The sequence below is a fragment of the Peromyscus californicus genome, unplaced genomic scaffold (genome assembly GCF_007827085.1).
Source record: "Peromyscus californicus insignis strain IS unplaced genomic scaffold, ASM782708v3 Scaffold_3__1_contigs__length_106647218, whole genome shotgun sequence".
Taxonomy (NCBI): Eukaryota; Metazoa; Chordata; class Mammalia; order Rodentia; family Cricetidae; genus Peromyscus; species Peromyscus californicus.
This window is the reverse complement of record NW_026294551.1, coordinates 90,555,430-90,568,325: the sequence shown is the minus strand read 5'-3', so window position 1 is coordinate 90,568,325 and position 12,896 is coordinate 90,555,430. Positions and strand designations below refer to the sequence as shown.

General features: G+C 52.4%; 1 protein-coding gene across 1 annotated transcript; it reads right to left on the bottom strand.

Moving 5' to 3' along the window:
* Window positions 1-905: 905 nt before the first annotated feature.
* Stc2 (stanniocalcin 2) lies at window positions 906-12,563 on the bottom strand. Its single transcript, XM_052757068.1, has 4 exons — window positions 11,998-12,563; window positions 10,071-10,213; window positions 7,528-7,739; window positions 906-2,991 (listed from the first exon to the last, which is right to left on the bottom strand). The coding sequence occupies exons 1-4, from the start codon at window positions 12,146-12,148 to the stop codon at window positions 2,604-2,606; spliced, it is 894 nt and encodes a 297-aa protein (XP_052613028.1). The 5' UTR covers window positions 12,149-12,563; the 3' UTR covers window positions 906-2,603.
* Between the last annotated feature and the right edge of the window lie 333 nt (window positions 12,564-12,896).

Below are 12,896 nucleotides of genomic sequence, written 5' to 3'. Positions count from 1 at the left end.
CACTGACTACAGTTCTGGGCTGGTGTCTCCTGTTTATTCGGTTCTGGGCTGTCAGCGTTTTGCTGTCTTTGGCCCCTCTCATTTTAGAATAACAGGGCTATTTATTGATACAAAGGAGAGGTGTTCACATCATCTCGTTAAGATTCGACGCTCAAAATAAACACTGCAGCTTTATTTGGAGACCCACATCCTTCCTCACAGGAAGGCTCTTCAGTAAATGTGTATGAAGCTGAAGACTAAAGAGGGGCCATTTTCAACAGCTGCCTCACTCACATTTAGACTGTGCGAACGAACGCCTTCACGAGGCACACAAGAATTTGGACAATTTTGAGCAAAAGGACCGGAGGGATAAATATATTCTGTGTTTCTAATCACACGAGGGGTCGTGAAATGGCACTTTTTTTTTTTTTTTTTTTTTTTTTTAATTTTGGAGGGGGAAGGGACGACAAAGGCATGAAAATACACACAGAGATCAGTCGTGGGTTCAAATGAACATACAAAGTGAGTTTGTGCCTTTGGGGGAAGGCACGGAGATAAAAAATACAAAGGACAAATACTTACAGTAGAAACCACAAACAGAACATCAGTAAGTGGACACAAGACACTGTTGAACCCAGTCCGGACGCCGGTGACCCGTGAGCAGCTGAGCCAGAGACGGCGGAGAATGTTTGTGATGTAAGCAGAAAAAGTCAAGGTGCCACATGAGCACACGGCATGAGAGCCCCGCAATGTACATTCATTTCCCGTGGCAGAGCCTGGCACGCTGGGCCTCCTTCCTTCCGGGCAGAACTGGATCAAATGCACACATGCTCCTCTCCTCTCTGCAGCCCCACATATTTCTGGGGGCTTTTACAGCGTGTCACCCACCCACCCCCTCCCCAAATGATATTTTGTTTTGTCTTGTTTTCAAGCATAGCCTATGAGAGATTGACATCGGATCCTGCCTGTAGAGACAGACACCAGCCCACTTCAGGGAAGTGCTAGAGCAGTGTGGCTGTCTCTGGCCTCAGGGCCCTTCCAGAGAGAACTAGAGTAGCTGGGTAAGGCAGAATGCATGCTTTTCATCCCCACTCCCTACAACAGGGAGCATGCTGTGTACGGTCTGTGAGCCAAGTCCAGCTGGGTGCCTGTTGAAGAAAACCGTGGCGGAACAGAGCCCAGCCCTTCAGTTGTGCAGCCGAGGGTGCGCTTGTGCCGTCAGGGCAGGGCTGGCTAGCAGCAGCAGAAACCATGTGGCTTGCCGAACTGAGACTCTCTAGTTACTATTTGGCCCTTCCTAGAAAAAGCTGGCTGAGCCTTGCTCTAGAGACCCGGTCCAGGATACCCCGTACTCCTACGGCACTGGCTGCTGTGTGTGCTGGCTGCAAAAGCAGAAACTGTGACAGCCCGAGGAAGATCTTAGTGCCGTTGCTGCCACAAGTCCCTTCTCACCCCTTTGGCCTTCCTTTCGTCCACCCACTTCGGTCCTTGTTGCTGAATTTCTGCTTTGGCTGTGGAAGGCCCTGTCTCTTAGAGAGTAAAGCTATTTGCCCAAGTATGCAGAGGGTGGCATTCCCCAAAGGCAATTTCCTTAGTGGTCTCCATGCCTTTCTCTCTTTCTGGCATGCAGAGGCTGGTTTTCAACTTGGCCACACGGATTCAATGTGCAGTCCCATAGGACTTGGCTGAGGTCAAGTCGAGACAGTACAATTCTAGGGGCTGGCTGTCTAAGGAAAGGACCCCTGGTATGTGCTTTTCCCTCTAGGTATCCGTCTGTTCCAGGCGGTAGAAGCCCACGTGGGGATAGTGCTATTTCAGCTCTTTTTAAACTAGAACTTACAACAATTTCCCCTCCAGAGATGGGCTGGGGTTCGTTTTCTTCCTCCTTTGAGCTGGTTTTGGTGACCCAGTTGTGTGGTTTGAAAGCCATTTATTTAGATGACAGACGTATAGATGTCAATGGGTTTAAAAAAAAAAGTTAAATTGAGATCTGAAGCAGTGGTCAAAATTAACAGACAGGGGCCACTCCTTCAGGTGTCCCCCCGACAGAACAATGGCTCAGAAATGACACACAGAAAATGCACTACCCCACGTCCCTTCCAGTAGCTCTGAAACACAAGGTCCCACACATGACACTAACTCAGTTTGGCACCAAGCATGGATAAGCCCCAGCATCCTCTCTGTTCTTCCTCTTCCTTAACAGCTACACTTCCCACTCACTCCTGCCCCGGAACCCAGGTGCCCTGGTTCCTGCAGATGGCACTGGAAACTGTAGGGTAGGGCCTGGCACCCATGTGTGGCCCCTCCCTTCCCCGTCTGACCTCCCCCCAACAGAGCACACCTCAGCCACCCACTAGCTCCCACAGACCAAAAGGGACAAAGTTACAAGGCGGACTCAGGGCAGCACTCCTTTGAATAAGCTTAAGTAGGTGCCAATCCACCAGGCACCTGGGACCCTGCCGCCCTGGAGTCTCCGTCTCACCTGTTCATACACCTGCATGAAGTCCATAATTCGCACACATCCTGCGTGTGACATACCCCCTCTTTAATGGTAAATGTTTGGAATGTCCATAGGTAAGAAAATGGACGGCCTGGAGGAAAGCTTTCGTGGCCAGGTTTTCATTTCACCTCCGGATATCGGAATACTCAGACTGTTCGTCTTCCCACTCGCTGCTTCCAGAAGGTCCCTGGGCGCTCTGGCCACCTGCTCCACCTCGGGCATGGGCATTTGGGTGGCTTTTGCTCCCTCGCTCACCCTTGGTGCCTCTGCTGGCTTCTGATAGGTGGTGGCCTGTGTCCCGGTGGTGAGGCCTGGAGAGTCGGACCCTGTCCGCCAGGGGCTGATGCTCAGGAACTGCGGTGGGAGGTCTCTGTATGTTGGAGGTGCAGAAACTCAGGATGGAGCATAAGCCTCCCCAGTTCTGCTCACACTGAGCCTGGACACTGCGGGTGACGGCCTCCTTTACATCTTCTCCACAGGTCAGCAGCAGATTCACGAGGTCCACATAGGGCCTAGAGATTTGAGCAGAGAATAAAGACTAATGTTGGAGCATGTCCTAATGGAGCCCTGGGGCGTTGTGACTAGGCCAAGAAAGACAGTGCTTAACTTGGGTTCAGTGGGTGATCTTTGTGGACTAGGTTCCACGGCAGGCAATGGAGAGTGTTAAGGCAGGTTCTTGCTCCTCAGACAGGTGTAGAGCCCCAGGACAAAGGGCCACCGATAGTGTGTGGAATCACAGGAGGAAAGCTGAGGGTTAGGACATTAAGGTAGGCATTTCAGGCAGAGAAGCTGTGTGAACAGAGGAGAGCAAGGGTGTCCTGGGCACATCCAGGCTACAGGAGCTGCGGAGTTTTGGCTGGAGTGGAGACGATCTTGGCAAACGGTGAAGGGGCTTTAATATCAAATTGGTGTGTGTGTGTTTGTGTGTTTTCAGTGAAGAATCCAGAAAGTGTTGGGCTAAGGAGTTCCTGAGCAGCTTTCAGGAGCCCCCATATTTGCCCTTCCCGGGTGGCATCAGTGAGGGTCTTCTGAGGTCACTTTCCCTGTCTCTGTGCCCCTGACTTAGGCTCACAATAAAGGGCCTTTTGGAAAACTGGTGGGTAGGTATGTGTCTCTCTCTGTCTGGGAGAATCTGGGATGGACTGAGATGGGCTGGACCACTTCCCTGTGGGGTCACCTCCCTGTAGCTCTCCCTTTGCAGGTACCAGGGAGTTGGGAATGCTGCCCATTGCCCTTTCAGTCAGCCAGGATGTTCCTTGCATTGGAGCGAGGGTGGCTGTCAGGCCCCCGTGTCCAGAATGAGTAGCTCTCTGTGAAACCAACATGCTCTGTTCTGGGCTCAGAGCCACATTCTCCACCTATATTGGCTTCCCTGACTTGTTCTTACCTAATTGCTGGAGGACTTCACTCAGGGGACAGAAGAAGTGTGCCCACTTTTTACATTTATGGGCCTACCTGATAAAGCATGTCCCCATCAGTGAGTTCTCAGGTCCTAAGTCACTGAGCCTTCTTTAACTCTCACTGGCCTTTTAAGATCCAAGAGGATGTGGGGATGCTTCATGTGACTTTGTGTGGCTAACTAGAATTAAGTCCTGGATAAATCTGCCCATGACATAAAGCATGCCTCCCCGCCCCCGCCCCTCGGAAATCACTGTGGGATATGGAGCCAGCTCTAAGGAGCAAGGGTGTCCTCTCCTCCCCAAGGCTCGAGCTGACACTTGGATGGCTACCCTAGGGCCCTTGTGATCTTTCTCTGCAAGTTGGCAACTTGCGCTGCAGAAAAAGCAGCATTATGTACTAGGATGTGTGCCACGGTCAGTGCTGTCTTTGCTAGTCACTCCTCAAGTCGGAACTGTCCTTACTTCGAGGACGTAGGAACCAGGAAGAGGGAGAAGGAAAGTCCCATTTGGGAAATCCTAGGCAAGGAAGGCCTGGCCTGGCCTGGGAACAGCCAGAAGGAATGTTCTGGAACTGTGTTTTGAGGCCTACTTGATTCCTTTGTCATCACAGTTTGTGCATGGCTGGTGGGCAAGGTTCTTAGCCTCTTTCAAGCAGGCTTCTGCCAGTGGTAAGGACAGTACGGCAATGTCTCTTGAGCACATAGAAAGGGATGCTGAAAGCTGTTCGTGCCCCCTCCATCTTTTGAAAACAAACACTGTTTTAGGAAGCTCAAACCCACTGAGTCCATCTGCAAAAGGGGAGCAAGATGTTTGGTCACTTGGGCCGATCTGGGATTCTGAACTGACTCTCCTTTAAGCGTCTATACTTTAAAAGATTCTCTCAGGAATACAGTTGTCTCTTGGGCCTTCCGCATCATGGTGTGTCTGCCACTGAACCCTGGACCTGTAAGGCAGACACCGACCTCCTGAGGCAGGACTAGTACCCCTCTCCTCGGCTTGCTCTGTCTTCTCTCTCAAGGACGAAGCTGAGTCCTGTGGGGAGGGCGTGTGTGGCCAAGTAAATTAATCTAAGCCGTGCTTTGGGTTGGCAGGCTGCCTTCTTAGGCTGCAGGCTGAGCCTGTCTGGTGACAAAACCCAGCACTCAACTAAGTGTTAGCAAGGCTGAAGGAGGGGGATGTGCCCGAGGCTCCAAACCCTTGATGGCTGCCAGCACCTGGTGACAGGGTGTGCCGAGGCCAATGGAGGCTGGCCACAGCTAGGGGGAGGCAGACGATAAAGAGAGAGTGGGGTGGACAGGCGGCAGTGAGAGGGGCAGCTTGCAGCAGATTGGACGCCGCTGCCACCCCTGCACAAGCACTGGAGAGGAATGGGGTGGTTTGGATTCTGCAGCAACCGACTTCCTCCTCTTTAAAGCGAAAGGCAAAGTTGGCTCACACTCTCCTGTTTGTGACTGTTGCCACACACTCTGAGATGGCTTTCTTGGTATTTCGGGACTGAAAGGATCCTTTAATCAGTTAAGCTGGTCAAAGTCAAAGCTGGGGCATTGCATCGCTGCGTGGCGATGGGGAATGGAGGGTTTCAAGGAGCTGGAGTTTGGCACAAACTCACTGCCCAGAAGTCCTGGCTTAGCAGGAGAAGGAGGCCCTGCACACAGCCTCCTGGCAATGTTCTTAAGACGCCCACACCTCTACACAGGGTAGGCCACCTGCTTCTGCAGGGCAGGCCGGTGCTGGCTGCTGTTGCTTGTTCTAGATGGTTTAGGGGATCCTTTGAAACAAGAGTCCCTGGCCTGGAAGCCATGTTCCTGTGGGAGAGACACTAGACATCACAGTGCTCTAACCCTTTCTAAATGCTAGGATGGGGTGTGTGTTCCCCAAAGTTGAAAGGCTTCACTTTTCCCAAAGACCTTTCTTTAGAAGATACCAACACTCCACACACTCCATGAATATATCACAGGACTATAGCAGGCCCCCAACCTCCCTCTCTCAAGACCACGAAGTCATCTTAAATATGCTACTAAGACAGAGGTTCCTTGGCCATGATCATGTGCCTCTTTCAAGAGCACCTCGAGGGATGTCACAGCACTCTCTGGTGACAATGAGGTAGAAATCAGGGAAAGGAAGAAGCCCTTGTCATGCATGAAGACCCATGAACTTAGCAGGTCTAACTAGAACAGGCCAGGGAGGAGCAGGGCAGCTGACATTCTGACTGCTGGCCTATTCCTCACATGGAGTTTCAGTTATGCACAGCTCTGTGTCTGCGGATTCAACTAGCCAACCACAGATCAATGTTCTGGAAGCAACCTGCCCTTGTACCTACTAAAGCAGACTTTTCCTGACATCGTTTCCTAAGCACCGTGCACTAACAACTACTTACGCAGCAGTTGCATTGTCTCTAGGTATAAGTCATCCAGAGTCGATGGGAGGATGCTAAGTCATGTGCAAACACCCCATCAATTTTTCTGAGACTTCCTCATTCCTGAATGTGGATGTGGAGGGGAGAACCTTGAACCATCCATCCCCTGTGGATAGTGAGAGGAGAGTGTGCACTCCCAATCCCCAGCTGCAAAGAAGGAATCAGTTCTCACAAGGAAGAATCTTAAGTCCTCAGATTCGCTAGCCTTCCTCTCTATGACATGGAGATGCTAATTTCAGTCTTGCAGTTCGTTGGGAAAGGCAAACGTGGGAATCCATGGATAGCCCATAGCCAAGGTCCTGGCACACCAAAGAGATAAAAGACAACCACTATCATCGGTCCCATTGCTCCTTTGTAAATGTTTGGAAGAACAAAGGGGGGGCAGGGGTCAGCGCTGTTTGGCTGAACCGGTGGCTTCCTTTTTGGTCTATAGCTCCGTCTTTGGGGCCCATGGACCGTGCTGCACGTTAGAAACAATGGTGTTGTATCAGTGTGCTTTACTGCTCTGCAAGACCCAGGACCCCGCAGCTGGGGTAAACGTCAAGGAATGAGATGATTTGTTTCTGTCACTGGATTGTGACTCTGCAAGTCCATTTTAGCATGCACGTTTAGCCGACTAACGTTTCTGAGGTTTTGTGTTTTCTGCGGAGTTAGAGAAGGGGAAAGGGGAGGGAGAGGGGCTCTGAAGGCGGAAAGAGCTGCCGGCGGGATTGGAGCCTTTGATGGCCTAGCTGCTGTTGCCACGCTGCCTGGACCCCAGACCCCAGCTTTGCTCCCCTAACTGTGAGTCCTGCACCTCAGTAGGGCTCAGTTTTCTCTTCTGTGGTGAGAATTTGGAGATTTAAAGGGTTGATGTGAGGATTGGGTGGACATTGCATGTAACACACTTGGCGTAGCGCCTAGCACCTGAAGGCAGGGAAACGTCAGTATGTACTGACTGTTGTACCGACTCCGATCAGGCAGCAACCAGTCAGGACTTGGCTGTGGGGAGGAGGGAGTGCTTCTGAGGGTTTGTACTGAGTGAAAATAATGGTCTGTTTCTGTTCGTGGGGATTTCAAATCTTATGAGTTCCTGAGGCTTTCTAGCTTTCTGGAGCACACCATAACAGTACCCACTTGAAGGGAGTCCACTTCCAAAAGTAGCATCCTCAAACACATTTCCAGCCCCCAGGACCCCACCCTTGCCAGGAGACCCTTCCTCCGGTTCTCCTGGGGATGGGGGTGCTACTCACTCATGCAGCAGGAGGTCCTTGAAATTTATCATCTCCACAATCACACCGATGTTCCCCTGCGCTGCCGAGCACAGATCATGCTTGAGATAGCATTCCCTCTGCAACTGGAAGACCATCTCCTTAATTGCTGGGCACTTCCTGCTGATGCAGCCAAATCTGTGCCGCAGGGCATGGGCCTTGCACCTCAAGGCATCCTTGATGAACGACTTGCCCTGAAGACAGAGAACACAGAAGGGGGGGGGGGCAGAGGAGACAAGATTTTGTCACTAGCCAGGATGGCATGTGCCAGTCTTATGCTTGTGTGGAAGTTTTTGATCTCAGAGGACCAAGGTTCCACTCGGATTGATGTGGTTTCAGGTGGGAGGCTACATCCAAGGGTGACATGACATTCCTGGCGCTGGGCCAGAGTGGATGTGAGCTCTGTACACGAACAGATCTGCCTCTCTTCTAGTTTCCCTGAAACTGGGGCATCCTTCAGGCAGCTGGGTGGTAACTTCCTGGTAGCAGATTCCCTGGAACACCCAGGAATCTGGCTATAACTCCACTGCCAGTATCAGTAGGAGGAGCACAATCCTTGTTTGTGTTCCATCCCTGGGAAGCAGTGCTCCCGGAGCCTCCCATTTAGTTCCAGTGCTCCAGCTCATGTCCTTGTCTCCCTTTCTCATGCTTCCAGGAGGAACATTCTTTGCTTTTAAACTGTTAGGATTATAGCCTCTAAAAGGCCCACCTGGCTTCTAGCTTGGCAGCATGGGAGTGGGACAGGAACATCAAATAGCATCCTCCCAGCTCTGCCTCAGAGGGGCGAGGCAGCCAGGCAGGCATACATGTGGTTCACAGCTCTCCTTCCTGGTAACCTCAGCCGATTATGCCAAGACCAGAAAGGAGACAGCTGTCGGGATGTGGGGGTAAGTTCCCTATTTTCCTCTTACCAACCTCCCTGGCCTGGAGGCATTGCTGGGTATCTACCCAGGAATCTCCCTTCAATTACTATGGAAATATGGAAATAGGCTATTTGAGGAGCTAATTTTTTTTTTTTTTAAGGCAGGCCTAGAAATCACTGAGTTGAGAAAGTGAACTATTTTAGATTGGAAGTGGGAAGCCAGCCAGTATGTTTATTTATTTTGGTTTTCTCTTTAGAAAGGTCTACAGATAGTGTCTGATGGTTGAAAACCCACGTGGCACACGTGTCCACTCTGTGGCACCCCCCCTTTCCTTTGATTTTCTAGCTGGGGCCAAATGTGGTGGAGGGCAGGGCTTAGCTCTCACTCTATTAAGTAGTTATACACTGAGAAGTGTCTTGAAAGGGGCACCTCTAACTTGAGAACATACTCCTATTGGCTGAGAAAACAAGGAAGATGGATTTATGTGAGGGCTGTGGCAATCTGTTTTTTTAGTATTCTTCTGACATCCTGTGGGAAGGCCCTCAATATACTCCTCTCTTCCGGATTTCCTATTGCGTGTCCTAGCTCCAGTTGGTTCTGAGGGGGGCACTTTTCTAAGGAGCGGCAAGGAGTTCAAAGTTCTCCCCTTTCCTCCGTTTCTGTTTCCCCTTCTGCTACCTCATATCCTCTGAAGTTTGGGCTGCCGCCCCGTCACGTCCCTTTCTGGTTCCCAGGCCTTGCTTTGTGAGGCTGTCCACAGGATGTCAGTGGATGGTGACTGGTGACGTGTCTGAATCACACCTCAACTGTTGGCCTCCTCCAAACTTAGTCACTATGCTCCAATGAAATGGGAGAGGAAGTTTATGATATGTAACAACAGGGTGTTTCAACAGGGCTGAGAGCCGGGGCAGAAAACGAAGACGAGCCTAATACTACATGCCATCTAAACACTAATTAGGCCCCTCTGTGCGGGGACCATCAGCTTGCTGATTGGTTTTCTGCCCTGAGCAGCAACTCAACTTTACCTTGGGAATCTGAGGCAGATTCAGCTGGGACTATAGAACAAGTGAGAGTTAGTCAGGGTTTTGACTTTTCAGAGTGGGAGAGGAGACTGCTCAGTGCTGTTTGGAGGCTGTGAATGATCTAGGCTGCCTGCCCACATATAGCTAGAAGAGCCTCTGCTACCTGCAGCTGCCACTTCAGCCTTCTCGTCCTAATGCACTTTGGGGGACCGGGACTGGGTTCTAGTTGTCCAGACACTGTTTTTTTTTTTGTTTTTTTTTTTAGTTTTTCAAGACAGGGTTTCTCTGTGTAGCTTTGCGCCTTTTCTGGATCTCACTCTGTAGACCAGGCTGGCCTCGAACTCACAGAGATCCGCCTGCCTCTGCCTCCCGAGTGCTGGGATTAAAGGCGTGCGCCACCACCGCCCGGCTGACACTGTGTTTGTCTATGCAGTAAGGGCATAAGAATTCAGGAGGATTTGGCCTACCAGCAGCTTCAGAGAGCAGTGGTGCACGGCAGACACCCCAGTGCCCTTCTGTACACCCTTGAGCACCGAACCGTCTCAAATAACAGTTCAGGAAATGTGTGAGCAAGTCCTTCCAGCCAATATTTCAACCATGCCACACCAACCCAGAAGATTCTTCACGCTATATGTTTTACCTGGGCGTCGAATTTTCCAGCGTTGTGTAGAAAAGTCATGCAAATCCCATGCAAGCCCCAGATTTCACAAGAGTTGTTCTCGAAACACTCAAACACGCCACACCCCACGTCCCCGGCGTTGACCAAACAGTGCTGGATCTCCGCTAAAATGAAAAGAAAAAAAATTACTAGAGGAAAATTAAAGGGGTGGGGAAATAAAATGTTATTATTTACTACTACTTATAGAAAAGAATTGATATTTGTAAATTTTTGTAAAATTAGTCCAAAATAACAAATGTCACAGTCAGAGGTTAGTCTGAGCATTTTCTCCCCCCCTTCTCTTTCCCATTTTATGAAGGTAAATGTGGGGATACTCAGTTTAAGAGCAGGAAACATTTCAGCTTTTGAAACCCACAGGGAAAAGTAAGAATTTAAAAAGACCGAATTTCATGAATTAAATGGCCTTCTCTATTTGGGGCTGCAGAAGCTACTGCCTTTAAGATCCGGCTATTTCCTTCCTGACCCCAGACGAAAGCGTCCAAAAAGCAACTTCAATTCAGCTTTATGATTCAACACCTAAAAATCAAAACAAGATTCCTACTAAAGCCGTGCCTCCAAACCACCCGCATTAAAAAACGCCAGGCCAGAGAGGCTGCTGAGGGCAACAGCCTCAGAATGGAGGCAGGTGGGGGCTGGCCACCCGCTGCCATTCACTTTGGAGGTTCCTTTTAATTAGGGATCTGGTGTGGTGTGAGATATCACTTAATCCCCTAGAATCCCTGAGGTCCCTGAGCTTGCTACCTCTTCCAAGATGTCCTAATTCGTCAGCCTGAAAGGACAGAATGGGAGCTGTCGGGCTGCGGGAGTGCAGTCTCAAGCCCTCTTGGGCTCACTCAGTTCTACGATTTAAACCAACCGCAAAATTACACTAAGAAAGTGTATTTTGGAAGAAGGGCGGGGCTCGAGTCGAAAAATCTGTATCAGATGAAATCTAGAGAGAGACTGAGGGGCAGGGCGGGTGAGGGACCCTCGACTGCGCCCCTGGACAACCGGGGCCGAGAGGCTGAACTGACTCCACGCGTGGCCGCGGGCAGTTCAGCGATCACACACTTGGGCGGCCCTGACCAGCATTTGTGCACTTCGGCTCAGGCAAGGAGCGCACGCACGCCACGGCCGCCGCGTTCACACGGCCCCCCGGGGAATAGCGGGGATGGGGGCGTGAGCAAGGAGCCGAGCGGCAGACACGTTTCTTTCTCTCCCGGGAGCTGGGAAGAAGGCCAGCCCCGTGTGCCGCACGCCAGGCTCTGCGCTGCAGCTTGGCGGTGAGCAGGGCCGGCGCACGATTTGGGTCGTGTCAACATTTCTTCCCTTGCTGACCTGGCTAGGGGCAAGGGACCGCGGCAGAACCATAGAGGAACACTTTGCGAACCCCCTCCCCCAAAGGAAAAGTTCTTGATGCCATTTAACTGGCCAGCAAAGTTCTGGGATGTCCGGTAATCTTTAAAGGAAGGGGAGACAGTCCATGCCAGGCTGGCCGGCTTGGAAGAGAAGTTCTCTGGGCGCAGGGCGAGCCCAGTTCCGAGGACTCTCGGTGTCTCGCACGGGCTAGCCGGGACGAAGTGCGCCTTTGCGCGGGGCCTGGGACTCTGGCTGGAACTGGCAGCGCCAAGCGCTGCCTCGTTTCCCCTCAGCCCTGGGGGAGAGCAGCAACAAGTCCTGCCTCAGCCATTTCATCACCCTGCTAGCACGTGCGGATTCCGGGCGCTCGGAGCCCGGCCCAGACCTCGCTTCTCCTCGTTCTTCCCCTCTGCACGTCCCGAGCCACCAAGAATTTGCGCGGCCCGGGGTGAGCTCGGGTCGCCGGATTAGGGCTAAACGCACGGGGAGCGCTGCGGGCGTGCACCGTGTTTTCCCCGGTAGCTCCAGGCTGCAGGGCGCACGCGTTTACCTGTGTTCTGCAGGGACAGGCGGCCTTTCTGCTGGGAGCCCCTGTCTTGGGGACCTTCCGGAGGGTTCGTGGCGTCGGTCCCCCGCGCCGGGTCCAAGGTGGCAAACACCAAAGCCAGGGTCACGAACTGGCCCAGCCGCTCGGCACACATGGTTCTGGGTATCACCCTCCCGCCGGGAGACCTGGATTCTTTGTGCGCCCCTCCTCCTCCTCTTCCTCCTCCGCCGCTTTCCCCCTCCTCCCACTCTTCCTCCTTGCTCGCCCCTTCCCTCCTCCTCGCCGCGGCTCGGATAGAGGTTACCCAGCGCCCTCCCGTAGCTCTCCGGAGAGCATGTGACCAGGCCGTTAGCAGCGCCGCGAGTGCCCGGCGATGGCAGGGATGGTGCCTCAAATATCCCTGGAAGCTCTGGTGTCACTTGAATGAAGGAGTCGAGCAGGTGTTGTCCCGGAGGCTGGACCAATCCGAGACCCCGGCCCGTTTGACAACACAGCCGGGAGGCGGGGCCTGCGCCAACTACTAGCGGGAGGAAGCGGAGCGCCGCGGCGAGCGCCCCCACAAAGTTGCCGACCTGGCGGCTGCCACGCTTTTGCGTGCGTGTGTGTGTGAGCGAGGCCCGAGACGCGTGCGCGTGTGCGGGTGCTCGGGGGCAATGGCCGAACGGGCTGAGGGAAAAAAAAAAAAAGTCAAAGCGGATGCCAGTCCCAGTTGCAACTAAAGATTAAGAAAAGGGGGTGGGGTAGGGCGGGGAGGGTCGGTCCTCACTAGGACAGCGTCCTCAGGGGCTCTCTTCCGGCTGGGAAAGTTTCCTCTTTGGAACTCGGTGACATTCTAAGCCCCGAGGCCATGGTAGATTGGAACAGATACCTGGGCACAGAGATGGTGCGAGCAAATTGAGCTC